This window comes from Psittacula echo (assembly GCF_963264785.1).
Source record: "Psittacula echo genome assembly, chromosome: 15".
In the NCBI taxonomy this organism is placed as follows: domain Eukaryota; kingdom Metazoa; phylum Chordata; class Aves; order Psittaciformes; family Psittacidae; genus Psittacula; species Psittacula echo.
In genome coordinates this window covers 3,626,123-3,653,202 of record NC_137751.1, presented here as the reverse complement: position 1 = coordinate 3,653,202, position 27,080 = coordinate 3,626,123, and the positions used below count along the sequence as shown (strand labels likewise).

The 27,080-nt window shown below is 55.5% G+C and overlaps 1 protein-coding gene across 1 annotated transcript; it reads left to right on the top strand.

The window, feature by feature from the left end:
* The first annotated feature begins 80 nt into the window (after nucleotides 1-80).
* Nucleotides 81-26,813, top strand: MNT (MAX network transcriptional repressor). Its single transcript, XM_080630075.1, has 6 exons — nucleotides 81-273; nucleotides 6,409-6,988; nucleotides 9,111-9,152; nucleotides 9,855-9,966; nucleotides 24,057-24,249; nucleotides 25,759-26,813. Exons 1-6 carry the CDS (start codon nucleotides 201-203, stop codon nucleotides 26,472-26,474), a joined length of 1,716 nt encoding a protein of 571 aa, XP_080486201.1. The 5' UTR covers nucleotides 81-200; the 3' UTR covers nucleotides 26,475-26,813.
* Nucleotides 26,814-27,080: the final 267 nt, after the last annotated feature.

The following is a 27,080-nucleotide window of genomic DNA, read 5'->3' as shown; positions in this document are numbered from 1 at the left end:
CGCCCTGACTCCTCGCCGGGTCTTGGCGCCGCCCGCCGCGTAGTAGCGGTGCCGCGCCAGCGCCCGCCTGTTGTGTTTCTGTTGCCGCCCGCCATCTTGTCGCCAGCGCTGCGGCCGTCGGGGGAGCCGCGGGGCGGCGCGGCGCCTGCGGCCGGGCCCGCGCACCGGGGAGCGGCGGCGGCGGCGCCGGGGCCCGCGCCATGAGCATCGAGACGCTGCTGGAGGCGGCGCGGTTCCTGGAGTGGCAGGCGCAGCAGCAGCAGACCGCACGTGGTAAGGGGCCACCGCCTGACAGCCCGCGCCCGGCCGGGGCGCCGCGGGGACGGGGGCGAGGGGCGAGGGCGGCGCCGGCCGGTCCGCCCCGGTAGATGGTGGGGGGGGGGGCGCTGCCGGTGGAGGCGCTGCCGCGGGGGCGGCGGGGGAAGCCCGCGGCGGGCGGGGAGGTGACAGTGCGGTGGGGGGGGGGCCGGGGCGGGGGGAGCGCGGCACCGCCCCGCTGTGTGCTCGGGGCGGGCGGGGCGGCCTCGGGGTCCACGAAGGGGTGGGGGGGGTCCGTGTCCGCGCCGGGGGGGCTCCGGCCGCCACCGCCCCTCCCGCGGGCGCGCCGCCGCCGCGCGCTGCGTGTCCCCGCGCCGCCGGCGGGGCGGGGGCGGGGCCGTGCCGCGTGACGCGCCAGGCGCCGCCCGCCACCACGTGCGCGCGGGCCCGCCCCGCCCCTCCCCGCGCCCGGCCCCGCCCGGCCCCGCCGGTGGCGCGGGGCGCTGGAAGGGGGGGGGGGGGAAGGGGAGGGCTGTGATGAGTCACGGCGCGCGCGGGGGGGATCCCGCACCGGAAGCGCCGCGGGGCCGCGCGCGCCGCTCCCCGGGACACCCCCGGGTCCGGTTGCGGTGGGGACGTGCGGGGCCCGGCGGGGATCCCGCACCCGGGAGCTGCTGTGGGCGGGAGCAGCGAGGGAGGGCGGGGATGCCGGGGCTGCCGCGTTGGGTGACCGCCGGCGGCGGGAGGTGCGTGCGACTGGGGCATGGGCAGGAGCCGGGAGAGCGGAACCACGGAACCGACGTGGAATGGGTCCGGTTGGGAGGGACCTCAAAGCTCCTCCCGTTCCAACCCCTGCCACGGCGGCCGCAGCGCTGCGGGATCGACACCTACCCTAGCACCTGCCCTCGGCCCACGTAGGGCACGGGGACCCCGCAGCACCGTGGGAGGCCCATGGCGCAGGCAGGGGGGTGGTGGTGTCCCTGGTGCAGCGCACGCTGCATCCCACAGCTCTGCAGGTGATGCAGCGCTCGGCTTCAGAGTCAGGTCCTGTAGTGTTCACCCAGGAGCTGGCCTCATTGAGCACACGCAGTGCCCAGGTACTTCCAGGTGTGACACGAGTGTCGCAGAACATCCCATTCCCGGCCTGTACTTGATGCCTTTCTTTTTGCATTGGGTGTGCAGTGCCTTTTCCTGCTCCCTCAGCCCCTTCCACCAGCGGAAAATTAACCCATGGAGGCCTTGCTCTTCTTAATTTATAACCAGAGCAGCTCTTCTGCTGTGCCTTCAGCTCCTGAGGGCTGTGTGCTGCCCTGGGGAGTTGTTGTGATGCTGTTTGGGTTCACCTGTGTGGCTGGGGTGAAATCCTGCTATTTACGGGCTGAAAGTAGCGGGTTTGCTGTTTTGCTTGGGTGCTCCTTGCACATCCCAGTTGGATCCTGTGAGTGGCCTTGGCTTTGCTGCACGCTTTGTGCTGGGCTCGTGTGACTTGGAAACAGGTTCCTGCGAGTGCGTGAGATGCGTTTCTGTAGGTGTGCATGAGATGTGAAACCTCTGGGGCTGGCTCATGGTCTGAACTGTTCCACGCTCAGTTCTCCTACACAATGGCAAGTGTCATGTAAGTGCTGGTATTAGTAATAATGGTGCTTGGATCTCATTGCTGTGTGTGGGATAAACCCAACAGATTGGGGTAGCAAGGAGACGGTTGATGTTGCACATTCCTCATGCTGTTAATCTGTGGGAGTGCAGCAGGAACCTCATGGACATCCACTGGGTTGGCCTCATACTCCAGTGTTTCTGATGGTTCTGGGAGTCAGGATGTTGAAGCACCCCTGTCCCGTCCACTTTGTGCTTCCGTGCTTGATAATGCTCCTGTGCTGACCCTTTCCATGTAAGCACGTGGCTCCCCTGCACGTTTACACACGCAGAAACCCACAACCGAGGTCCTTTTGCAGTCTGTTGCTTGCACTCCAGAGACATTTAACTTGAATTAGAGGGCGGCCGATTTCCTTGGGTTTAGGTTAATCCAGGAATGCTCCAAGTCTCAGGGAACAGATTTATTTGTAATCGCAAGTAACTCGTATTTGTTTTCTCAGGGTTTTTCCCATAGGCCCCTCTCAGCTTTGCTCTCTGCTTTGCTTGGTGCTGCTCCATTCCCTTCACAGCCTTTCATGGTTGCAAACACTGCCAGCAAGGGTGGTGAGCACACTGTAAGCACAGGCCTGTGTTCCCCATCTCCTCTACCTGCCAGTTTCGCCCATCTTAATGGCACGGGATTGACAGCAGGGAGGGTGGTGAGCAGAAAGGTTTCCTTTGGCTGCAGTGCTGGTGGGTGAGGAGGAGGAGGAGGAGGATGATGAGGGCCAGCTCTTACCCAGCATCTGTGTTCTGGCAATGGCCTGGTACCACAAGCTGGCTCTTGAGTTAGATGCGAACTTTGAGAAGAGCCTTGCCCTGTGATGGAGAGGATGCCTGTGTGCATTCAGGGATAGCTGCCCTGGTGCAGCCAGTTTGGGTGATCTGGGGAAGCTTCTCCTGTGTGCCTGTGTCTTGTGCTTTGATGGGCAGATTCTCACCTGCTTTCCAAGTGAGGAGGTAGGACTGGGAAGGGTAACTGCACATTTCCATTCATTCCCTTGAGCAGCTCGTGAAAACCCCTGCCCAAGGCAGGGATGAAGGTGCAGCAGCAGCTCTTTGTTCTCCTCAGGGGATCCAGCAATCAAGCGCTGTGTCTTGGGGCTGCAGAGGGGTGAACACAGCACAAAGTGCCTTCAGCAGAGGTGGGAGAGGGAGGTTGGGCTTGTGCTGTGCTGCTGTCAGCCAGGATTGAGAGGGGCTCAGAGAAGGGGTCACGCTTCAGGGGGGTCTCAGTCCTGCAGCTTGTTCGTGGGCACCGCCGGGGGCTGTTTGCTGGCGCAGCCCCGTGTGTCAGCAGCGCTGTTATGACTCAGGGCTCGCCTGGCTCCGGCGCTGCTGCTCTCCAGTGCTGCTGACGGCTCTTATCTTCCCGTTCCGGGTTCTTCCCTGCAGAGTCAGGACCTGCAGAAGCAGAACCTAACCCCAGGCTCCAGCCTGCCCTTCCTCCCGGCGGGGCAGTCCCCTCCCTGGGTGCAGCCAGGCCAGCCATGGACATGGAGAGTATCTGGAGGCTCCTTCTGTCCCCAGCGCGTTAGAACCAGGAGGGACTCCTGGGGGTGATGCTGCTGCAGAACCGCTGTGAGGGAAATCCAGGGCCCTCTTCCCAGGCCTGTGGTGGCTCAGGGTGTGCAATGGGGGCTCCAGAGCATTGAGTGATCCAGAGAAACACTTGAGTCTGTGCAGAAAATTGCTCCACAGAGCTAACAGCCAGTGCCCAATGGGTGATGAGTTAGGTCATGGAATCAGCATGGTTTGTGTTGAAGGGACCTTAAAGCTCCTCCAGCTCCAACCCCTGCCGTGGGCAGGGACACCTTCCACTGGAGCAGCTTGCTCCAAGCCCCTGTGTCCAACCTGGCCTTGAACACTGCCAGGGATGGGGCATCCCTGTTGTATTCTTTCTCCGTGCTGGGGAGGGACCTTTGAGCATGGCAGAGGCGCGATGCTCGGTTCCACAGAGGCACATAGCCTTGGTGAGGCCTGAGTACTGAGTGTCCCTGCTGAAACCTGGAGCGTGAAAAGGGCACTGCAGTGCTCCCCGTGCAGTGCTCCTGCAGCACCAGTGGGGCAGGAGGCCCGGGACGTGCCCTGGCCCTGGAGCATGTGTGGCTCTGCCTTGGCTGTCACTGATGGTGGCATTGCCAGGGCACGCAAGAGGGACAAGATGCATTTAAAGCCTGTGGGTTATGAGGCAATGCAGTCAAGGGTGCCTGACACGGTGTATTCCTGGGCCATCAGGGCCCTAAAATAGCCCAGTCCCCGGTGAGGAGCAGTGACCCTGTTCTGTGCCCTCCTGTGATGAGATTTGCTGCTCCGTGCTGTTGCTGCTGGCGTTGCTGTTGTCCTCCTGCATGGTGACACTGAGGTCCCCTCTCTCATGCCATAGCCCTTTGACAGACAGCGTGGCTTGGGCAGGGGGGGATTCCTTGTCCCTTGGTTGTGGCTCAGACCCCCTGAGAGCTGGTTCTCTCCCATGGTTGTTCGGTCCACAGACCCTTGGGTGGCAGTGTGAAGAATGAGTAGGAATGGCACATCATTTTGGTGGGTACCTTCTGCTTCAGCTGCTCCTGGTAGCCCAAGAAATGCCCAGAGCCTTGTGTGCTTCCTACATATGGGGCTTGCAACAGCTCCTGCACCGAGTGCATCCCACGTGAAAGGATGAGCCACGTGTGTCTGAGCACCTTTCATTGTTTGTATGGGTATCAGTGAAGGGTGAGCTTACTTCATATGGAAACCCAAAGAGCTGTAGGGGGCTTTTGTAAAGCTTGTCTTTAGTTTGTTGGCAAGGCCTGAGTACAAAGTGAGCAGGAGATGGAGATCTTGAGAGCTCAGTGGGAGCGTTTCTACCCTGAGGGGTGTGTGTTAGGAAGGGATGACTTACAGACCCTTCAGTCCTCTCGCTGCAGGAGGAGCCATAGCAGGGTCCCCTTTCACCTCTGCACGGGTCAGATGCAGATGACAGTGGCTCACCGGTGCCAGGCTTTGGCTACAACAAAGTAATGCTTGGGCTGAACTCTCTGGCTGCAGGGGACTCCTGATGCGCAGCCCCAGGGGCCTGGCTGGCACCGAGTCAGCAGCCAGAGACATCTACATAAATACTGCTGATGAGCAGCGTGCACATCACCTCCTCCTCCTCCTCCTCCCTCGGCTTCCCGGCAGTGGGAATTGCTCCTGGGAATCTCCCAGGCGCTGCCATCAGCCAGAGCTGCCCGTGGCAGGGCTTGGAACTGGAGGAGCTTTAGGGATCCAGCCTGGGATCCTATGAAACCACCTCAGCCGTGGGCCTGGGGCAGGGGTGCTGTGCGGTCGAGCCCAAACTCCTCTGGTGGGCAGGCTCTTCTGGGATATTCTTGGAGGTTCCTGTGAATTGCCTGGTGCTGGCCACCGTGTCACACAGATCACCAGACCACCCGCAGCGTTTCTCTGATCCCTGTTGGGCAAGGGTTTAGTTTCTGTGTACTCGTACACTGCTGTGAGGAAGTCACAGCTCCAGGCATGCTGCTGGAGCACCAGTTTTTGTTGCAGCCCTTGGAGGCTGTGGAGAGCGGGATCTGTGGGGCTTGGACAGCGGGTTCGGGGTGTTGGATGAGGGCTGCGAGCTGCTGAGTTGTGGGGCCACTGGCGCCGCAGGGCTTGTATAAATAAATGTCCTTTGTGCCATGTTCACACAACGGGAGCTGCGGACCTGCGTTGCCTTGAAGGAGGTTTATTTTCCTAGCCAGGCCACACAGATTTCATTTACTTTGTCTGGTGTTCTGAAAACACACAGGAACATATGCACATCAAAGCCAAGTTCAAGAGCACGAGCAAAACCCGCAGCATAAAGGAGCGCCCTGATGGGTTTGTGTCAGTGCAGTGTCCCCTGAGCAGAGATTTATGCTTGCTGTATGGAATACAGGGTGTTTTAACCCCGGGAGCCTCCCCTGTGCTGCCCTGCACGGGTGGGTGGTTGGCTGTGGCCCACTGAGACACAGGGATGCCTTTGCACACACGCACAAGCAGGGAGGGCTTTGGGAAGGTGTTGCAGAAGCAACCATCACTCGGGGTGCTGAGTCCATGCCTGTGGGCTTGTGCAAGAGCAGGCACAGGCTCCCAGCCAGGTCCTGCCCCGGCTCTCCAAGGTCCATTACCCTTGTTCAGCTCAGAAATGTCTGCCCTTGGCAGAGGCCTCGCAGTGTTGGAGCTCGGGAGAGAGAAGTGGCTGGATCCGGACGTTTCTCTGCACGTGGTCAGTGATGTCTTGTGCCTGGTGATGCTGGGGTTGCTGCAGACACGGAGGAGCCAGCATCCCCTGGCAGCTTGGCCTCAAGGGTGAATGTGGGAGCAGCACGCGGGTTGTATTTAAATAGCCCGTGCTGGAGGAAAGGGGCAGCGAGTGGAAGGTGCAGCACGGCTGGGACGCGGGATGGGTCTCCAGGGGCGTGGGTCCTGCTTCGGGCTCCGTGTGCCGCTGTCAGCAGCCTGGTTTAAGGCCTTGGATGGGGGATGGCCATTAACCACTGTCGGTGTCTCTTGCAGAGGAGAATGAGCAGCACGAGAAGCTCCGCCTGGAGAGGGAGCAGGAGCAGAAGAAGGCCGGGAAGGGGAGCGCGCCGCGGGCCAACAGCGCCGTGTCCCCCGAGGAGCCCCGCAGCGAGCTGCTGGTGCCCATCTCCCCCCCGGCCCCGGCCCCGCCGCCGCCGCCCCCGCCGCTGGCAGCCCCCATTTCGGTCATTCCCATCCCCGTTGTCACCAGCCCGCCCCAGCAGGCTCAGACCGCGCTGTCCCCGCCGCTCGCCCAGCGCCACCAGCCCCTCGTGAGCGCGCCCGGCCTCAGCCAGGAGGCGCCGCCGGTCGCGCCCGTGCTCCAGCGGCCGCCGGGGCCGCTCCTGCCGGACGGGGCCGCCGCGCCCCCCCCGTCGGGCAGCCCGAAGCAGCTCCAGCATTACGCAGCGCCCGTGCTGGCCATCTCCCAGCACCATGTGGTGCAGCAGCAGCCCATCCAGCCCCAGCCCCAGGCGGCCCTGCAGCACCCGGCAGCGCCCGCGCCGCTTGGCATGCTGAAGCTGGCTCCGGCGGAAGACACGAAACCAAACGAGCAGAAGAAGAGACCTGGCGGGTGAGTGCGTCTGGTGCACGGCGGCTTCTGAGAGGGACCAGGCAAATGGTACCTGGAGCAGCTGCTGCTCCTGCAGAGTTGTTGGGTCAGCGGTACCAGGATGCGTGGAATTTGGATGCCTCTTTGGTTTCTGATAGCGGGTTCCTTAGCACCATGCTTATTTTCCCTCCCTGACTGCACACTGTAGAGTTCTGTACAAGGATTTCTTTTTCCAAGCCAGACCTGCATTAGAACAAGCGTGTTCCCAAGTCCCAGCACTGCCTCTCTGATCTCAGGTGGCGTCTGCTGTTGTGTCTGGCTAAAGATCTGGTCAGGGAAGCCATGCAGCAGCGCTGCTGGCAGGCACCTCCCTGAAAACCAGGATGTGATCCGGGAGGTTTCGTTCCCCAGGCCAGAGATGACCATAGCTGCTGTTTCAGTTTCTTAGTGCTGTAGGTGCTAAGGGCCTCCTGCTTGTTGAGAGCTCCTGCAGCTGGAAGGGACTGAAGGTGTTTTGATCTGTCCTCACCCTCGGGCAGGACTTGTGATTGATGTGGCTCCAGGTTTGTTTGCCCTACTTGTTCTTAGGGACTTTGGCTGGTGCAGACTCTGCCTTCTCAGGCGGTTGTTTCCAGATCACGGTATCCGGATACGCAGCCTGGTGTTACCGCTTGTGGCCTGCAGAACAGATCGTTCCCTCTCTGCAGGCAGCTCCTACCTGTTTCCCTTGGCCCCTCAGTCTTCCTTCCTGCAGCAGCAGCAATGACCTGGGTCTGCTCTGTCTTTCCTCCCATCCATGTCCACACTTCTGACCGTTCCCAACTGCCTGCAGCTGGGGGTGACTGCAGTGGGGTTTACAATGGGATGCTGGTCCGGGACGTGGCAATTCACGTTCTTTTCCTCAGGACTGGTTCTTACAGCGTTTGCTGTGAGCTGCAATGTGGAGCCACTGTAACCCAGCTGTGAGGGGAGCACAGGGCTGTGAGATGGTAGTGACCTTCCTGTGGGCATCCTCCATGCAAGGAGGCAGTTTCAGTATCATCCTGTGGGAGCAGGAGGAGGTGTAGGATGTAGTGGTCAAAAAAAAGGGTTCATGGTGTCCTTTGGGATGTAGAGATCCCAAAATGCATAGAAGGAAATGGGGAAAGTAGGTAAGAATGTGTAAAGCTAATGGCTTTTCTAGGATGCCAGTGTGATTCCTCAAAGATGGATTGTGATCTTTGGAGCTTGTCTGTAAGCGGCTCAGCTGCAGGAAGGATTGGTGCCTTTGTGCTTCAGTCAAGTGAAGCTGCCCCTGAGGGGGTTGTGTGGGTTTGAGGGGTGCAGGGGGGTTCCCGGTGGCTCTGGGATGGCTGTGGCTGCTCCAGCAAACTGCCCTCGTGCCGTCCCACCGGGCTGTGCTCCGGGAAGCTGGGAGCCAGGGGCAGCGTCGCTGTGTCCATGCTGCAGTCCAGGCATTGTACCCTGCGGGATTGCCGCAGCTCTTGGCACAGGCGCACCGGGATAACCCCTCTGGTGCTGAGCAGTGTGGAGGATTCCTGAAGTGCCTCTGGATGGGATAGCCCATGGGGCGTGCTCTGTCTGCCCGGAGCTGCTCCGTTAGGAGGGATGTCTCCTTCGGCTTGGGAAGGTTTCATGGGAAAAGGCTGTCAAATATTTGGTTTAAATATTCATGAAACATTGACACGCTCCATGGCTGGGTATCTCCAGCCAAAGGCAAGCAATTACTTTCCATAGCGTATGGAAGGTCCTTGAAGCCTCCACGTGTCTGTTAATGTACTTTATCGCCGCTGTAGCTGAAGATGGGATAGCTTGGATTCATTTGGCTTTTCCTAAAAGTATTCCTGGTTTGGAGGGTGGGGACAGATCCGAACCCAAACCAGAAGCTGCCCCTGGCACACACACGGTACCTGTTTGTATCCTGTGTGCAGGGTATGCATAATGTGTGTCCCGCCTCCTGTGCTGTGTGGATTGTATCTTCATACAGCAGAGGTGGAAGTGTGAAGGCGGCAGTGATACCTGAACACCTCGAGTGCTCTTTGACATTGACCTGCATGTCCTAGACACGCTGCTGAAAGAGCAGCTTGGATGGCTGTAGTTTTGAACTGACTCTGAGTCTATCTTTGTTCTGTTTGGGTTACAGGGTTGGGACCAGGGAAGTACATAATAAATTGGAGAAGAACAGGTGCGTAGAAAGCCAGGGGCTGGGGGGTTGCTCTCATTCCCTCTTTTCCCTTCACCCCTCTTGCCTTGGCCTGCGGTCTGTCAGTGCTTCTTTGGCTTTGGTGGGGTTTTGTTTGCTTGTTTTTAACAAACAACCTGAACAGGATTCCCGGTGACTTTCCCTGGATCTCCTGAAATTGCTTTGCTTCCTGACAGCTCAGCCCAGCGTCTCTTGCTTCCCCCTGTGTTCTACTGCACTCTGTGCTGCCTTGCAATAGCCCTGCAAAGCCCTGATCCCGCAAAGTAAATCCCATGTGCATACCAGTGTAACTTCACTTGATTTGAAGCGATAAAATAACCAGGATCAGGGGGCTGTGCACGGTGTGGATACAGAATAAAGACCAGTTCCTGATCCAAAAGTATTGCAAATCTAAATAGTTAAACCAGGAATGCAGTGGAAGTGGAAACAGCAGCACAGGGAGATGAGACAATTCATGTAAGACTGCACAGTGGTTTCCTGACACAGCCAGGACTGGAATCCGTGCATAGAACCCCATAGTGTTCCTGCTGGATTGAGCTGGCTCTGTTGTAAGCAGGCAGGTGACTGCTATGCACATGTGTAAGTGCTTTGCTTGATTAAAGCCCCAGTGAGACTCTGCTCCTCTGCTAAACTGATGCCTGGTGTGTGCTGCCCAAGCTGACAAAACACCTGTGTTTCCTTTAGGCGGGCTCATTTGAAAGAGTGCTTTGAGACATTAAAGCGCAACATCCCCAATGTCGACGACAAGAAGACCTCAAACCTCAGTGTCCTAAGGAGTGCCTTGAGATACATCCAGGTACGTGTGCGCTCGTGTGGCTGGCACTGGGCAGCGCTTTACTGAAACCAAGAATGGTGCTGACTTTGCTTAAACCAAGTTGCTTTTTCCTGTAGTGAAAAGGAGAGAGGAGAGCTCCCATTGCTCCTTCCCCTTCCATGTCAGTGTAGTCACTTGGAAACTCCAGATTTCCAGAACATTCAAACCTTCCAGGAACCCTTGGTTCATGCAGTTTCCTTACACTGGAAGCTCCAGGTTAACCATAAGTCATCCCCAGCAGTGATGGTGGTGCAGTGAACAGATAATTGAGGTGATCCTAAAGAGGAATGCCCAGGCTGTATAAACTGGAGCTGCTCCTTTTCGGACTAAGGGGAACTTTAATCTGCATGTTTTGGGGAGGTTTTCTGTTTGCTTAGAAAAGACAGGTTTCTGTGAAGGTTTTGAGTGTCGCAGATGTTTGATGAGGGGGAAGGATACAAGTACAAGTCATCTGCTTGGAGCTGGGGGAAGACTGGAGTTTGGGGTTGTAACACAACACTCTGGGAGGATGGGATACCACGAGTGAGCCTGGGAGCAAGCAAAGCTGAAACTTGTGGTGCTTGCAAGTGGAGTGCAGAAAGTGTTAGTGTTTGTGTAGTCAGGATCTGTAAAAGTGGTTAATGGCAGCACAAAAGAAATTCTCGGAGCTGTGGTTGTGAAGTCAGTAGCATGGATTGCAATTAAAATTCATCTGGAAAATGGAAGAATTGCTAAATTATATTGCAAATGAAGAGAACAAATAGACCTCACATTGTGTCTGGAATAAAGGGTGCTGAGGACTGCTCACAGGGGGCTTTCCCATTGTAAAGTGTTGTCGTTTTCTCTCAGATGCCTTTTCATTCCTGGGCTCTCAAGTGCTGGCCCTTGATTACCTGCAGCAGTTTTACTGTGGAGGGTCGGAGTTAGGTCAGCTCAGCCCTTCTCCTTAGTGCTCACAGGTGCCTCCCTGGCAGACCCTGTGCCTGGGGCAGATTCTGATGATACCAGCTGCCGGAGGATGGCAACCGAGGAGAAACCTGTGTTGCTTGAGCAGGTTTTGGAGATGTGGATTTTGGATGGAGGTGAGTCTGGAGCTGGGATGTCACAGATGGAGCTGTTCCTGGTGCGGTGGCTGATGCTGTGTGAATGGTGATGCAGGCTATCCAGGGGCAGGCTCTGCTCGCTGGCAGCGGTTTTGTTCTGTGCTTTTGGAGACACAAATTCTCTTTGAGGATATCGGAGGAGATGGCCAGTTCTTCCTCTCCGTCTTCTCTGCGTCTGCTGTGGAGTGTTTTGAGGCTTGGACGCGATGCAGTTTTGTGCTGCCTACAAGCGTGTGCACCAACTTCTCTGTAAATTGCTAGGAGTTAGACTCTAATCACGCCCTTTTAAGAAGTATAAACTGCTTTTATGATGGTGCAGAAGGTGTTCACAGATTCAGAACTGCATTTTGTTTCCTTTAAGTTTCTGCCTCACAGGGTCCATTTCAGTGCTGCCTTTGTTTTATCCGTTCCGGGAATCAGGTGGCTGGGATCAGGTCTCTTGACCTGACTGCTCTGGTGTGCCTGTGCTGTTCTGTGTGCCCACCATCTGGGGCTGGAGGGGCTGTCAGGGTGGTGTCATTGCAGTGTATTTAACCATTCAGGGTGCTGCAGGACCCTGGTGGCTGGGACCCGGCTGGGTGCAGGCAGGGACTAACACCCTGAGGCCATGGGCTGTGGGTGCAGCTCCAGCTCCTGTGCCAGGAGTGCTTGGACTGGGACGTGCTCCCTGTCACCCACAACACCCCAAAGGTGGCCGAAGCACTCGGATGGGGCCAATCCACGCGCTGCTGCATCCGGCTGTCTGTCCATCCATTGCTGGGCTGGCACTGGCAGAGAGTTGCTCAGGCTGCAGCCGGGCAGCGAAGGTCACGGTGACCTCAGGCCCCTCCTGGCCATGCTCTGGACAGGAGCTCCCATGGCAGCGTCCACTTCCACGTGTACAGCGAGCACATGGTGAACGCCAGCACTTGCACGGTGGGACCGTGTGATCCTGGTGAGCAGTGAGTGAGCAGTGCCTGCCCCTGCACGGTGCCTGCCCCAGCGCTGAGCCTGCAGCCGGGCTGGCTCACTGCCCCGCGGGCGCTTGTGTAACCTCCTCCTCGCCTTCTCCTCCCCTCTCCAGACAGCAAGGGTGCCTCTGGCAGCTGCTCGCTGGAGTTCACAGGGAGTATCCCAAAGCTGGGTTTTCCTTGGCAGCACTGGGCTGTGGGTCTGTGCCGGGATCACGGGATGCGGCTGTGCTGGGAATCTGAGCGCTCCATTTGTGTGTCGGAGAAAGAACAGATTATTGGAAATCTGATTTGATTTCTCAGAGGTCAGAATTAATTTTTTTGCGTTATTATTATTTAATTCAGTTTGAATTAAGCTTTGCTCTCTCTCAACAAAGGCGACGGTGCATCGGTGTGGGGATGGGATGAGCTGCCTGCAGGCGACACTGGCCTCTCCCCAGCAGTTATGGAGAGTATTGGTGGGCCTGCAGACTGGGCTGGGACCCCTCTTCCCAGCTAAGAGGGGATGAGGTGGGCCCCAGCCTCGTCTGCAGACAAGGGCACAGACTTGGTCTGATGGCAAGAAAGAGTAATAGAACCATTGCTTTCTTGGCAGCAAATCCTGCGGCAGGCTTGGAGTGTCACTGACAGGCTTGGTGCTCACCTCTCTCCCTTGAAAAGAGCAGAGGAATTGTACAAAGGAGATTTACAAGTAAAACCTCTTACTCCCAATACAACAAAGTTTTGCACTAAAGGGGAAATCCCCACCAGAAATCCAAACACAGTGTGTCTTGCTGAGGAGCAGTGCAGTGTGCCATCCTGGAGCACTGTGCTGCCGATGCTCTGTGCCCATAGGAGCATGGCAGGGCACTGCTTGCTGCAGCCACCCTTCCTACAAAACCCTTGTTCCCCTGTTCCAGCTGGAGCTTCTTAGAGACGGGCTGTTTGTGTCCTTGGCTGGGCTTAAATACTTGTATCTGCATCAAATCAGATAAGTCAGAAAGTTACATTCTGAGCTTCCCATGGAGCCGTCATGTTAATTTATCCTCCGAGCTGGGCTGTGCTCTGCAACAGTAAATGAGAGTCTCTGCAATTAAGCACACTGTTGCACAAAGGAAATGAGGCTGAACGCAGCTGGAAGTCACTAATCCTGTTAGAGGGTGATTCAGCGGGAGCTGGGGTGGGCTCCAGAGCCGGTGACGAAGCACATTGCTTATGTGGCCACCTCACCCTTCGCCTTCCTCCCTGCAGAGCAGGAGCCACAACACTGGAGGCTTCCAGAAAGTTTCCAAGGTGCAGCTGGGTGCTGAGATTTGAGTCTTTTTGAAGGATTCCTTTGCCCTTTAGGAGATGTTGTAATCATCTGATTTGGAAGGTAATTGAAGCCCTGGAGCGAGACTGTTTTCTGTGTTCAGGCCATGGAGATGCTGCGAGGGCTGGAGCAGCTCTGCTTTGGAGCCAGGATGGGAGAGCTGGGCTGGGTCAGCCTGGAGAAGAGAAGGCTCCTGAAGGGGAGACCTTAGAGCAGCTCCAGTGCCTAAAGGGGCTGCAGGAAAGCTGGAGAGGGGCTTGGGACAAGGGCCTGTAGGGACAGGACAAGGGGAATGGCTTTAACCTGCCAGAGGGGAGACTGAGATGAGCTCTTAGGCAGAAGCTCTTCCCTGTGAGGGTGCTGAGGCGCTGGCCCAGGGTGCCCAGAGAAGCTGTGGCTGCCCCATCCCTGGCAGTGTTCAAGGCCAGGTTGGACACAGGGGCTTGGAGCAAGCTGCTCCAGTGGAAGGGGTCCCTGCCCAGGTCGGAACTGGATGAGCTTTAAGGTCCCTTCCAACGCAAACCAGTCTGGGATTCTGTGATGTTCAAACTGTGTCACTGTGGTACCTGAGCACCTCCGCTTTCAGGGGTTATTTTCTACTGCACATTTAGTGTATGATGGGGCCCAGGTGATTTGCTCACCAGGTGACAAGGGGACAGCCAGGACGAGATGCCGTGTGTGAGCCCAGCTGCGGGTTCCAGATCGCACCACCCTGCCTGTTTGCCAGCTTCCCCGCCAGAACAGGCTCAGATGCTGACTAAATAGTAACGTGCTTACAAAATATTAGATAAACGCTGACTAAATAATAACGTGTTTGCCAAATACTTGATAAACCCGAGCTTCCCAGCGCGTGCACAAGGCAAAGAGTAAATGCTTTGAAGATTGCAGAGCAGGGCACTGCTGTGATCCGAGCTGTGGCACGTGCTGCTGGGGTACTGCTGAAGTATTGGGGGGGGGATGCTGTGGTGGTGAATGTTGGGCCTTGGTCCTGCAGAGGAGTATTTGCTCTAAGAAAGAGACTTTGGTGGGTGACTGTGAATGTGTAGTCAAAGTAAAGCGGTCTCCATCTCCCACAGCTGCTGTGGTCTGGTGTCTTTCTCAGGAGCTAAAAAGGTTCATGCTAAAAACCCCTCGTGGTGGCATACGGGACTGAGGGTACCTGACACCTCCTGATTCCCAAGTAAATCACTGCGCTGTTCATTTGGAGGGACACATCCCTCCTACCCTCACCTGATGACAAGGGGGGTTTGCGTGGCTGAGCTGGCTGCACACAGTGTCCTGTGGCCTCAGCTGACTGCTGGCTAGGTCACAGTGGTTTTCCTGTGTGGTTGTGCCACTGCTTTAGATTGAAGTCAGAAGTTTGTAATGAGACCAGTGGGGTTTTGGAGTCCCACAGGACGCTTAGGTCAGGGTTTAGGTGTTCCTCAGGTGAAGGAGAACTCTGCACACAAGGTGGTTTCTGATGTAGGGAGGTGCTGTACCACAGACAAACCCACACATCTGGTGCTGCCATTTGTATAAAGAATAGGACTCGTTGACATTTAGGCACTGCAGTGACTGGATTATTGATCCAAATGCACAAGCCAGACTGTGATGCTGAGTCCAGTCAGGTTCCCCACCTTGGACAGTACAGCTGTGACCGCTGGGTTTCATTCTGTGCCAGCTACGAGGTGAATGTCCTTATCTTCTCTAAAACTTCCCAATGAGAACTGGGTCCATCAGTCCTCACGTGAACAGCACTCTTGTGCCAGGCAGAGCTGCTTCATGCTGTTTACCTGACCTGATCAATTGCTTCCATCTTGTCTAATTAGCCTGAATTTCTTTGCCAATGTTAAAGGCTTCCAGCAGCAATAGGCTGTGGTCGTGCAACGTGGTGTCGTGCGCGTTGCAGACAGGGATGAGAAATAAGGCCTTTAAAAACATAGTGTTTTGTAAAGTAAAGCAGGTTGTGGAACAAGCGTGAGTTTGGATGTAGGGTTTACCTTCCTCTGGAGTCAGTGGGAGCACAGCAAGTGCAGGCTGTAGTTCCTGCCCTTAATAGAGTCACTGGGGAACTGGTTTTAGCTTCAGAGCTATGACACCAGGCTGCATCAGTATGGGAGATGAGGCTCAACCTGAGAACCTGGGGATGCTCAGGGAGCTTCTCATCCCCTGGCACTGGCCGTGCTGATCCGAGCCAGCCCGTTCCCAATGCAGGCGTGTTTGAAAAGCTTCCAGCGTGTATCCCAGCACTGTGCTGAGCATGCAGGGCACTGACACATGGTCTCTGAGTGGAAAATCTTGGGATTCCCGTCCTGAACTGGAGGGTTTGTACTGGAGCTGGCGCAAACCACTGAGGGCTGCAGGGCAGTGCCTAGGCTCCAGCCCTGTGCCTGGAGGGAGGCTCCAGCCATGGAGCAGTGAGTGGATTGTATTGGCAGGAGTGGCCCCAAAGCGTGTTGTGCCGTGGAGTGTTTCCAGTGCCCCGTGTCTGAACCCTGTGCACCGGGTGGAAGCTGTTCTTAACCTTTGCCAAAGGGTTGGTGAGGTTTTTAACTGTGTCTTGCTCGTGACTCATCCGTGAGCATTTGGAGGGGGTAAATGTCCTGGTTTCAGGACACTTCAAGGCAGTAAACAGTGACAATTCTTTAATGGTTAGGGAATGTCTGCTATCATGCTGCTGGCATGGAAGTCCTAGCTTAAAGCAGTGCTCAAGGTTGTAAAAACCAAACCAACCTGTGAGTGAGCACAGCAGTGCTGCTTGTGTGGTAGCTGGTTTAGGTTGTATTTGGGTGCTGTTGCTCATCCTGGTTATCATCTGCTGCCGGAGAGGAGTGCACATGGTGTGATGAGAGTGGCGATAATTACAGCTGACTGCACCGGCTCTGCTGTATGGGTGCTGTTGCACAAGTCCCTACCTTCAGAACAAGGCAAAACCCACAGATAAAAGCAACCCCCCAGACATGGTGGCTGGTTGGTTGGTTGGTTGGTTGGTTGGTGAGTTTGTTCTTCCCTGGGAGCCTGACGGGGAGGAGGCCAGGCCTGTGGCACCAGTCAGTGTGGTTTGGGCTCCTGCTCTCGTTACCTGTAGCCAAGGCACGTGTTGGTGTGCCTTAAAATTGCAGTGATGCAGTTATTGACAGGTAAAATGACAAACAAGTAGTTGCAGGGGAGCAGTAAGTGTGGTGTGTGCTCGGGTGCAGCAGAGCCCAGCCCTGGACATCATCAGCTGCAGAAGAGTCAGTGAGGAGGACTCTGAAACTGCGGTGCAGCAGTGGGAGCTGTAGTCACTTCCATCTCCTGGTGTTGTGTTGGCATTACTCTGATGTGATAGAAAGGCTGATAAAGCGTGCTTGGAGGGTGTGGAAATAGGAATGTGATTATTACGAGGCTGCTTGTCTCAGTTGTTGTTATCAGAGATCAGTGGTGACTGATCCTGCCGGTGCCTTGGGCCTGCCTTGCACTTCTCGTGGCTTTATCTGGACGCTTCTCTCTCTAGCTGTGACTTTTGTTGTCTCTCTCCTCTCTGTCACTGTGGGGAGGACCCACACAGGCCGTGGAAGGTGGGTGACCTGGTGGCAAGTGAAGCTGCTTCTGCACAGGATGTTAACACGTGCATGACACAAACCAAAGAGAAAACTAAGAAGGAGAAAACGGATTCATTTCTTCCCAGTTTCTTTTCCTTTTATCTCTCCTGCTCACCTTTTACGTCATCACAAGTTAAAATACTGTCTCAGGTTGAGGTTTAGAATGTCCCTTTGACTGTGGGCTTCTTACTGTAATCTTAAATCTCTCTTGGTGTCATGCTGTTCTTTCAGGGTTGGCCAGTGCAGCACCCCCAGGAGCAAACACAGTCCCCAGTCTGGTGATGAGGGTGTCAGGTAGGGGCTGTTGGTCCTGTGGTGCTGAGATCCATCCTGGTCCGAGTAACCAGGCTGCTCGGGTCATCTTGGGGCAGTGCAGGGGGGAAGCTGTGTGTGAAGGGGAGGTGCTGGCTGTGACCGCTGTCCTGTGCGAGTCAGGTGCTGCCTGTTGGGCAGGTACCCCATTATTCCCTGGATGTATGGAGGACAGGAACGGGCTCCCCGAGGGTGATGGTGGCATTTCCTGTGGCACTGGGAAGAACAACGTGACTTTGCCTCTGCTCCCCAAAGGCTGAGGTCTTTGAGAGGAAATCGCCTCTAAAGAAGTTGGATCTCATTCTGCAAGCGTTCTGCTGTGGGGCTGCTGCGCAGGCTGGGGGGGCTTGCACAAGGCTGTTGGTGGTTGCTGTGTTCTGCTCTTGCTGAGCAGTGTGTGTCGTGATTCAGAGCTTGTCCCCAGCAGCTGGCACCTTCCCGTCACTTCATGTGTAGGATTTCTGTGGGGCTTTAGCTACCTTAAGGTCACCCTTTGGGGCTTGCTGTACCAGGCAGAGTAACTCCAGCCGTAGGACACCTTCATGAGTAGCAGTGAGGAGTCTCGGTGCTGTCAGGCACCACAACAATCCTAAACCCTTAAGCACAGAGGCAAAGGTTTTCACCCGTGTGCGCAGCTATGACTCAGAGCCGGGCACAAGTACTGGAGTCATTTGTCCCTAACAACTGGGTTTTACATCCTCCCGCTGCCACCGTGGCCATAACAATGGGGGAGGTAGGTTAGAGAAATCCTCTGGTGACCCAGATCTGCTCTGTGGGCCGTAGGTGGATCCGTCGGGATGTGAGTGACTGGCACTGACCTCCTTACAGGGATGGAGGTGCAGGGAAGAGGAGTGGTGTGGGAGGCTGGCATCCTTTCTGTCACCAGCACCTCGGTCCCCGCCATGGTCGTCATCATCTGCCCAGGAGGGTGGTTCATGAGAGCTCACCTTGGGGCCACCATCCCCTGGCAGGGCTGTGGTACAGACTTAGCACTTAGTCACTGCAGGTACCGCTTCATCCTTTTAACACTGCAGTCCTCTTAACCGTGCGAGTCCCCTGGAAACCAGATCTGCTGGGAGAAGCCAGCACGGTTTGGCGTTTCCCTGAGCATGGCTTTGCCTTTCCCTGCTTTGTGTTTGTGTTCTGCATGTTCCAGTCGTTTGCTGCCTTTCCTTTTTCTTTCCTGAATTTATTCTTTGTCTTCCTGATCCAGATTCTCCCTACCCTCTGCCCTAGTAACTGCTTGTACTTAGTCCAGAGAGCGGTGCTTCAGGATGCTGGCTCCTCCTGGGTCTGCAAGGCCAGTGCAATCAGCCGTGTGTCAGCTGTAGCTGTGTTCCTGACACTATGGCCCAGTGTCTGGCTTTACCAGGATTCTTAGGTGATAATGATGTGCAAATAAGGAATGTAAATAGCAGAGCATGTCATGTGCTCGTTTCCCCAGGATTTCTCTGCTCCTTCCTGTTCTGTGAAGTATTTCTATCTGGATACTTATCTCTTCCCTTGCAAGCGGGGGGTGCACAGACCTGATGATGACCGCTCCTCCCCAGCTCAGTTCTGTACCTGCCGAAGAGCTGGTGCAGCCCCTGCAGCAGTAACTTGCTTGTTTCCTGAGGTCACTGTGCTTGTGCTTGCGAGGGTGCAGCCACCTCCCGGAACACAGCACTGCCCTTTGGCTGCCTTCCTTGCGCAGGGTTTGGCACTGGGAAGAGCCGGGTCATGAGGCTGCTGGCGAACGTCCATGGGGTCTGTGTCCATGGGTCAGCCTGCACCCAGGGGTTCCTTGGAAGGATCCACAGGGAGGCAGCGGTGCCCGGGATGGGATCTGTGTGCTGCAGGGTGCTGGTGGTGAGGCCTGTGGGGAGCGTGGGGTGGTCTCTGTTTGACCTTGCACGTTTTACTTTGGTTTTGGTGCTCGTGTAAAAGGTTCCCTTTGAGACCTGACACCAGCACGCAAGCAGCAGTAGCCTGGAGTCCTTGTGTTCCTCCCGCCCTCAGCTCACAAGCTGTCTGCTGAGAACTGGTCCCTGCAGGACCCCATCCTGCGGTTCCCCAGGGCTGAGCACTTGGTGTCGTTTGGGTCGAGCCTGTTGTGGTTTTACATCCATCGTGCTGTCCTGAGCAGAGGCTCTCAGGGAAGCACGTGGAGACCCTGCTGCGGTGCAGTCTGTCCGGGTGTAGCTGCGCGGGTGGTTTCAGCTGTGGTGCTGCTGTGCCATGACCTGCATCTTCCCATCAGTGGTGCCGGGTTAGCGCATCCGGACCACTGCAGGATTGCGGCTCCAGCAGCCTGCTGAATTGAAGCAGTTGCCATGGAAACCATGGCTTTGGTTCCCGTGGCAACCAGCTGGGGTTGCACACAGGCAGGAGGAGGGTACCACTGCTACCTCTGCTGGTCCTGCCCAGTTGCTGCTTTCCACTGGCTGATGCCATTGGCATCAGCAGGAGCTTGGGTGCAGCAGGTCCAGGCTGCAGGAGCGGATCCCTTGCCTGCAGGCTCCTTTAGGTGCTGTTACTCCTGTAGGTCCTGGCAACACTCACTGGCATGCAGAGGCTGGGGATGCTGGCCTGATGCTATGGGGGGAACCAGCTTTGAGGTTCCATGCTTTCATGGGCTCCCCGTCATGGCAGCAGGCTGGGTTGAGTTGGATGCTGGGCTTTAAACAAGCTGCTGAAGAACCTCATAGAAAATGTAGCACGGTTCACAGCAGGAATCCCCCAAATTGATATAATAATGAACCCCCCAAAGTACTCCAGGGGAGTGTGGTACCTGCCAGCAGTCTTGGGCTGTGGGCTGTTTGGGGACTGTGGCTTCCTCACGTCATTGGTTTGTGTTTCTGGTGCAGCATTTGTGGAGATGGGCTGGTGGGCTGCTCGTGCTGCAGCTCTGTTGCACCGTGGGAGTCCATGAAAGAAGATCCTTTTCTTAGGTTTTAGCTTTTTTCCCATTACGCAGGGGCACCAGAACTCCGTGTGGCAGTGGGAAGCCTGGATCAGGTCCTTGCTGAATCCCATGGAGATGCTGCAGGTGGGATTGTGCTCGGGGACCTGCCCTGGCCCAGCAGCTCCTGTTTGCTGCAGTGGCTGCAGTCCCAACAGCAAAGAATTATGGAGTCTGGCTCAAAATTGCAAATCTCTTTTGTGATTGCTCATTGATGAGGAGTTTTTAATCAGTGAATGCCATGTAATAGAACACAAGGGCTGAAATGTGCTTTGGGAGAAGCTCATCATTGAAAGTGTGTTCTTAAATTGCTAATATAATGTTTGTAAGGGGAGCTTTTTAATAACACCTTTTAAACCTCACTAATGCCAACTGCAGGGCTGGCTTTATTCTTGAGGCAAGCCAGAGAAAGCATTGGGGCATTATTTTCCATCTTGACATAAGAATAAGCAATTTAATTACAACCAGCTATAAAATGGAAAATCCTTCACAGTGATGAATGGCTGTTGCTGTGTAGTGACAACAGGAGTTTGTGTCTGGCAAACGGGATGCACACAAGGATGGGCTCAAAGGAGTTAGAACTGGTGCTGTTGGGTGCTTGCTGTCACTGCTGTTGTGCTGGTCTTGCTTTATCATCCACGTGGATTGAGGCTGCTATGTGTAAAGGAGGACAATCAGATACAGGGAGCAAAAGCAAACCCATCTATGGATTTTAGTGTGGTCTGTGCTGCTTGAAGATGATGGGACTTCACTGTCCAGGCCCTTGGTGCTGCTGGGCAAAGGGCTTGCTCTTGGCATCAAACTCAAGCAAAACTTCCCAAGTGTCAGGAGCCGTGGTTGGATTCATGTGAAGATGAGGGAATCCATGATTCCTTCCTGGGGTGGATCCGCTTCCCCACGTCAGGGTTTCCAGCGCTTCAAGCAATGCTCTTGTGGGGTATTTTTAAGTGCGTAGAGTGAAAAATAAAGCAGTTTTGAAGTTCCTCACCCTGCAGAGTAAAAGTTGCTGGGCAACCGAGGCTGCCAGCTTCTTCACACTAAAAAAAGCAACCCTGCTATCATCACTGCACAGACACAAGGAGCAGGGTCTGTGCCGAAGTTTGTTGCTTGGAAAAGAGCAGTCTCGGGGGGTGTGTGTCTGTTGAGCTGGCAGGAATCACACTGCCTGCCTGGGTGCAAGAGGGTTGTGCTCTGATCAAGTCTCTCCACGTTTGGGTGGCGAGAGCCCTGCTGCTTGCACAGAGCAGAGAACCAAACCCGAGGTGTCTGCCCCTTGCTTCTTGCAGGGGTTTGCAGCTCCCGGTGCTCTCTGAGCAAGTGGGGAAACAGAAACGCCGGTAACTCCAGTGCGTTTCCCACCATGAGGAACCAGGATCAGCGTGTCAGGAACCAGGTTAAGTGGAGGGGTTTGCAACAGGCAGCTGCAGGCGTGATGCTGTCCATGTGCTGCTTCCCTGGTTAAACAGGCACAGGCTAACAGCGATGCTGTGTGCAGGAGGGAGGAGTGCTGGCCCCATGGGGTTGGTGTAGGCTGTGAGAGCAGAGGTCCTCGTGCTCACTAAGCCCATGACATAACATGAGTCAGGAGGAAACTCACCTGCAGTGGTGTTTGTAATCGATCCACATTCAGACAGCTTTAAGTCAGGTAAACTTTGAAATCTCTCTGAGGGTGTTCTCTGTGAGTAGGGAGGCGAGCGAAGTCAGATTGACTAAGGTTTGGCTGTGCCTGTGGACTTTCTACTGGCTGATGGACAGCCTGGCACCCGGTGTGGGCAGGGTGACCTGCAGAAAATAACTGCTCATGAGCAGGTGCCAGAGATCCTCTATCCCAGGGGCTGCTGGTGGTGCTGGACAGGAGGAACATGGGGAGACATGAACCCACCCTGTTCCAACTTTCCTGCTGGTGCGAAGAGGTTCAAAGGCAGGAAGGTCCCTGCTCCTGCTCCTCTCAGCAGGGTCTGTTGCTGCTCCCAGGCTCATGCAGTGCAGGGCATGCAACCAGACCATGGAGAGCCTGGGAAGGGGCTGCACCCTGCAAGGCAGTGCTGGGAGCTGTGGGAGGGGGAGGGAGGCTCTGGTGAATCACAGCCAAGTTCATGACTGGGGCAGAGCAGCTCAGCCGGGAGATCCGTTGTTGTCACCGCGAATTGCTCTATCCTGGAATGGCTTTGGAGGGACTGCCCGTGCCAGCAGACTCCAGCCCATCTGCTGCTGCAGCTCCCCTTGGAGAGCACCCAGCCCGGGAGCAGCCTGTGGCTGCGCTGGGTGCTGCAGGAGCTGGCGCCTGTCGAGGCATTCCCCAGCAGCAGAGTCCCAGAGCCTGTGCAGGAGCAGGGGAGCATCCTCAGGGCGACTCCAGCCCCACTGGTGCCTGTGAGGGTTCTGCCCCTCCAGTAATTACAGGTTCATGAGCAATCACCAGCGCCTGCCTGTACCTCGGAGCTGAGCCCTCCCCTGCTGCTGGGAGCTCCTCGCAGCAAGGCAGGAAGCCAAACCTGCTTGAACTGCCTGTGCTGGGCAGGGAAAGGTGCTGAGGCTCCTGCGCTTCTTGCTTGCTAATCCCGGAAGCCGTGCTGCTGCTCTGTCCTTGCGGTACCGTGTCCTGTGAGTGCCGGCACCGGGACCGTGCCTGCAGAGAGGCGCTGCGGAGCGGGGCTGGGCTCCCGTCACTACGCAGCAGTTCTTGGCTCGGGGTTTCTCCTGCCTGCTGTGTTCCTGATGACACAGAGAGGGGGAGGCCATTCAGACACGTTATCTTCTCACATATTTAAACCTGAGCGCAGGAGCTCCGTCATTGCCTTTGCTTTTCCCCTCCATCCCCCCTTTTCTGCAGGGAGTTTCTGTCCTCTTGCAAAGATGTGGGGTATTTTCCACCTCTCAAGCTGTGGGCCAGCTGTCAGTTGCTGTGTAGGAGCACTGCGCTGTGTAGATGCTTCCTTTCCATCGGGATGCTTGGAAATGGATGTATGTAGTAAAAGCTCTATAGCCCCACTCTCCGGTGGCTGACTCTCAGTGGTGCCATGGCCACTTGCCTGGCATTCAGAGGGAGCTGCACCCATTTCCCTCCCTTTGCCCCTTCCCACCATACCGTGATGAGCCCTGATGCTCTTCAAGTATTTCATGAAGCAGGTGAAGTGAGGCTGATGCTGGGAACTGAGTACGGGCCCTGTTACTCTAAACTGATGCTGAAGTGCAGCAAAGAATTCCTTTGGACTGAGACCGAAGAGAGGCCTGGTTTATGCTGCTGCACCTCCAGCAATTACCTGGGACCTTGGACAATCCCTGCATGGGCCACAAGCACTCTGCATCCGTGAGTCATTTGGTTGTGTGCGTAGAGAGGCTCGCTCTTGTGTTTGCGCACAAGTGCTATCAGTGTCCTGTGTTCAGTGTAGGAAGCCGTCAGGGTGGAAGCGCAGTGCTGGGAAGTGTCTGGCTTCCAGCTCATATGATATATATGATATGAGTCATAGTCATAATTCAGTGCTCTTGGCTCTTAGCTCTCTAGTTTTGTTGGGGAGGTCAGAGCAAAGGGGAAGACTGCAGGAAGAAGGTTTCATTTTCTCTCTTCAGAGTGGCAAATACTTTCAGAGAGGAAGCCTTACAGCTTTCCCTGAGGAGTTCTGGGCTTTACACTTACCCCTGGGGTTGAAGGGACTCGCACGATGTGGTTCAGCATTTCTGGTTTGGGGGTTCATTGGGTTTCCTTCAGAAGGCAGGAAGCTGTTGGTCAAAGCGACTCTTTAGGTTTCTGTGGCCAACTCTTGTCCTTTCCCTTTCTGCCTGAGTTTGAAAGTGTAACTGTACCTGAGCACCTTTTACACCAGCGCAGCTGTTAAAAGGAGGAGCTGTGGACATGGAAGTGACCGGGTTAGCGCAGACGACGCTTGTCTTTGTTCTCCTTAGGTTTATTTTTCTTCCCTCTGTCTTTAGACTTTAAAGAGGAAGGAAAAAGAGTATGAACATGAGATGGAGCGGCTGGCGAGAGAGAAGATTGCTACCCAGCAGCGCCTGGCGGAGCTGAAGAACGAGCTGAGCCAGTGGATGGACATCCTGGAGATCGACAGGATTATCCGGCAGACGGTTCAGCCGGAGGATGACCAGGCATCTACCTCGACTGCATCAGGTACCCGTAAGATTTCACCTGATCATCACTGCACATCACAGGCACAGTTGTGTAGTGGTGGTGGGGGGCATCTTCATTTCGCACGGTTTCTTTGCATTCAGATAGAGTAAAATGTTTTCAAGTGTTTCGTAATGATTGCTGTTGGTCTGATAACAACTGCTGCCTGGGCAAGGCAGACCGAAAAGCTGCATCAGCATTAGGGAGACACAAAGTACAGGTTTGTGCATTTGATCTGCTGGTCCCTCACATGGAGGTCTCTGCTTTCAAAACCCAGTTTTCCTGTTGTGCAGCTCTGCAGCCCTGCTTTTAGAACCGGGTGGTGCATGAGCATCCTGATGTTTTTGTGCATGGATGTGGGAGGGTGTTCGGCCACGTAGAGAAGAAGGAGTTGGTACGGGAAGGATCACTGGAGCATTTGAGCAACTTAATGAACCCTCACGTTGTGTGAAAAGTATTCACAGGGAAGATGAAATGATGGAATATGTGACGTGCCATTCCCAGTACAGTGTGAGCTAGGAGAGTGCATGCTTCCCTCCGTACCAGTGATCTGCAGCAGGAAGAACAGGCGGTTGTGGACGTGCAGCACTTTGCTTGCTGGAGATGAGGAGGCTGTAGCAATCCATATCCACTTGCAGGAGCTCCTTCAAGTCATGACAGCATTTGCTCTTGGCACTGCAGGCAGACATACAGCAGGTTCCAGGAAGGGAAAACCTCTGTTTCCTGGTTCATTCAGGCTTGTTTGGGTCTCATCACCTTTGAACACACTTGCAGATTCCAAGTGTAGGCTGATGGAAGTTGAGAGTAGGAGTCAATAGGAGTGTCAGCCATCCACCGCTGCTGGAAATGATCACTTTGAGCTACCAGTAACCACAGAGCTGGCAAAAGGGAAGCGTCTTCCCTGTTTTCCTGCTGCTTCTGTATCTTCTGAGATTTTCAGTCTCTACTGCATGGCTTTAGAGCAGGCGGTGCAGGGTGCTCTGCTCGTCTTCTGATCTCCGCAGGGTCAGCATGTTCCTGCATTGCTTCCTTAGTTCCTGGACTGGGCAAGAGTCCATTTCCCAGAACCACACAAGGAACTTGCTGCCATGTTTCTCTATGGCTGTTCCTTGTCACTCTGGACATGGAGTGGGTGGTACTGATCGGTGGAACAACTGGACAGGGAAGGATTCCATGTTCCTCCTCAGCACAGACAGAGTTCAGCCTGGCTGCTCTCCATCTGCCTCTGCTTGCATTGCTTCCCTTGCTGCCGAGCGGGATCTCAGCCTGTTGTGAGCACTCCTTTCTAGCTGGGGCTTTGAGCTGCTCACACCTCCAGGTCCCTGGCTCAGAAGCAGGGAGGAGAGGAGTGTGCTGCCCCACTGGGGCTTGGTGGAGCCTGCTGTGCTGTGCCATGCGTTCTGCCTGCCTGTAGCTCAGTGACTCCTCCTGCTGCCCGTCAGGGAGGCTGGTCAGTCCAGTCCATGCTCTGCTTGCTTTGTTATGGGAGTCTCTTCCTTTCGTTTTTTGCAGAGGGTGAAGACAACATGGATGAGGACATGGAAGATGACAGGCCAGTGAACTCAGTACCAAAACTAACCCAGCGGCAGCACCCGGAGCTGCTGAAAGCCGTCCCCACAAACGCTGCTTCCCACCACCCGGCGGTCCTGCCGCAGCACCTGCCCATCCAGCAGAAACAGACCCCAGCCCACCCTCCGCCTCCCATCCAGACACAAGCACTGGTCCAGCCGCAGGCGATCGTCCCCGCACAGACTCACATCGTGGCGGCTTCGACAGTGCAATCGACTGTTATAGCCCACACGGCCACTACCCACGCTTCGGTCATCCAGACTGTCAACCACGTGATTCAGGGTCCACAGACCAAGCACATTGCTCACATTGCACCTTCCACATCCAGCCCTGTGCAACTCACCACTGCTGCTCAGCCTATCGGCCACATCACTGTGCACCCAGCCACCATCAACCACATGGCCCACCTCGGCCAGCAGCTGCCCATCTACCCTCAGCCCGTGGCCGTCAGCCAGCCCGTCGTGAGCCACATTGCTCACACGATCTCGCACCAGCAAGTGAATGGAACCACGAGTCTTGGCCAGCCGGCGGTGATGGCCAAGCCCGCTGTAGGAACCCAGGTTGTCCATCACCCGCAGTTAGTGGGGCAGACGGTCCTAAACCCGGTGACTATGGTGACCATGCCATCGTTCCCTGTGAGCACGCTGAAGCTGGCCTAGAGGGGACCGCCCGGCCGCGAGGTCTTTGTTGGGAACCTTTCCTAAACTCCATACATTCCAACCAGGTCCGGCCCCATGGGAGGGAGGTGCAGAGGTGCCGGTTGGGGGGGGCCGGGCCGGGCTGCACAGCCCCTGGGGCCGCCCTGGAGCCGGGAGCCAGGGACGGGCCCCTCTGCACTTGAATTTTGGTGATTGAGGGGACTTCAGAGACAGTCGTTCTGGTGATTTTTTTTCCTTTTATGTGTAATCAGTGGGTATGGATATGATGTTCTTCGGACTTTTCGTTTGCCCCTTTCATGTGTTGCTTCTTTGTAGAATAAAACATTGCTGATCTCTTTATTGAGACATCGCGTAGAATGGGAAAAAAAACGACCATAGAAGTCTATATTTATATATATGTGTGTATGTGTGTGTATATATATGTATATACATATATATATAAATATAACGTTTGAAGAAGGCCTTTTGTAAGGTTGATTATTTTGCAGGATTATTAGACAAAGTTCATTTCTGGAGGAAGGAGACAGAGCGTGCTCTCTACATAGGAAACCTTAAGATAGGTGGTTTGGTGGACCAGGGTGCATCTGCAGTGACAAAGGAACCCCA

Coding starts and splice junctions, on each gene's coding strand:
- MNT (XM_080630075.1), top strand. CDS start 201: ATGAGCATCGAGACGCTGCTGGAGGCGGCGCGGTTCCTGGAGTGGCAG. Junction 9,153..9,854: donor AATAAATTGGAGAAGAACAG/GTGCGTAGAAAG, acceptor TGTTTCCTTTAG/GCGGGCTCATTTGAAAGAGT. Junction 9,967..24,056: donor GTGCCTTGAGATACATCCAG/GTACGTGTGCGC, acceptor CTCTGTCTTTAG/ACTTTAAAGAGGAAGGAAAA.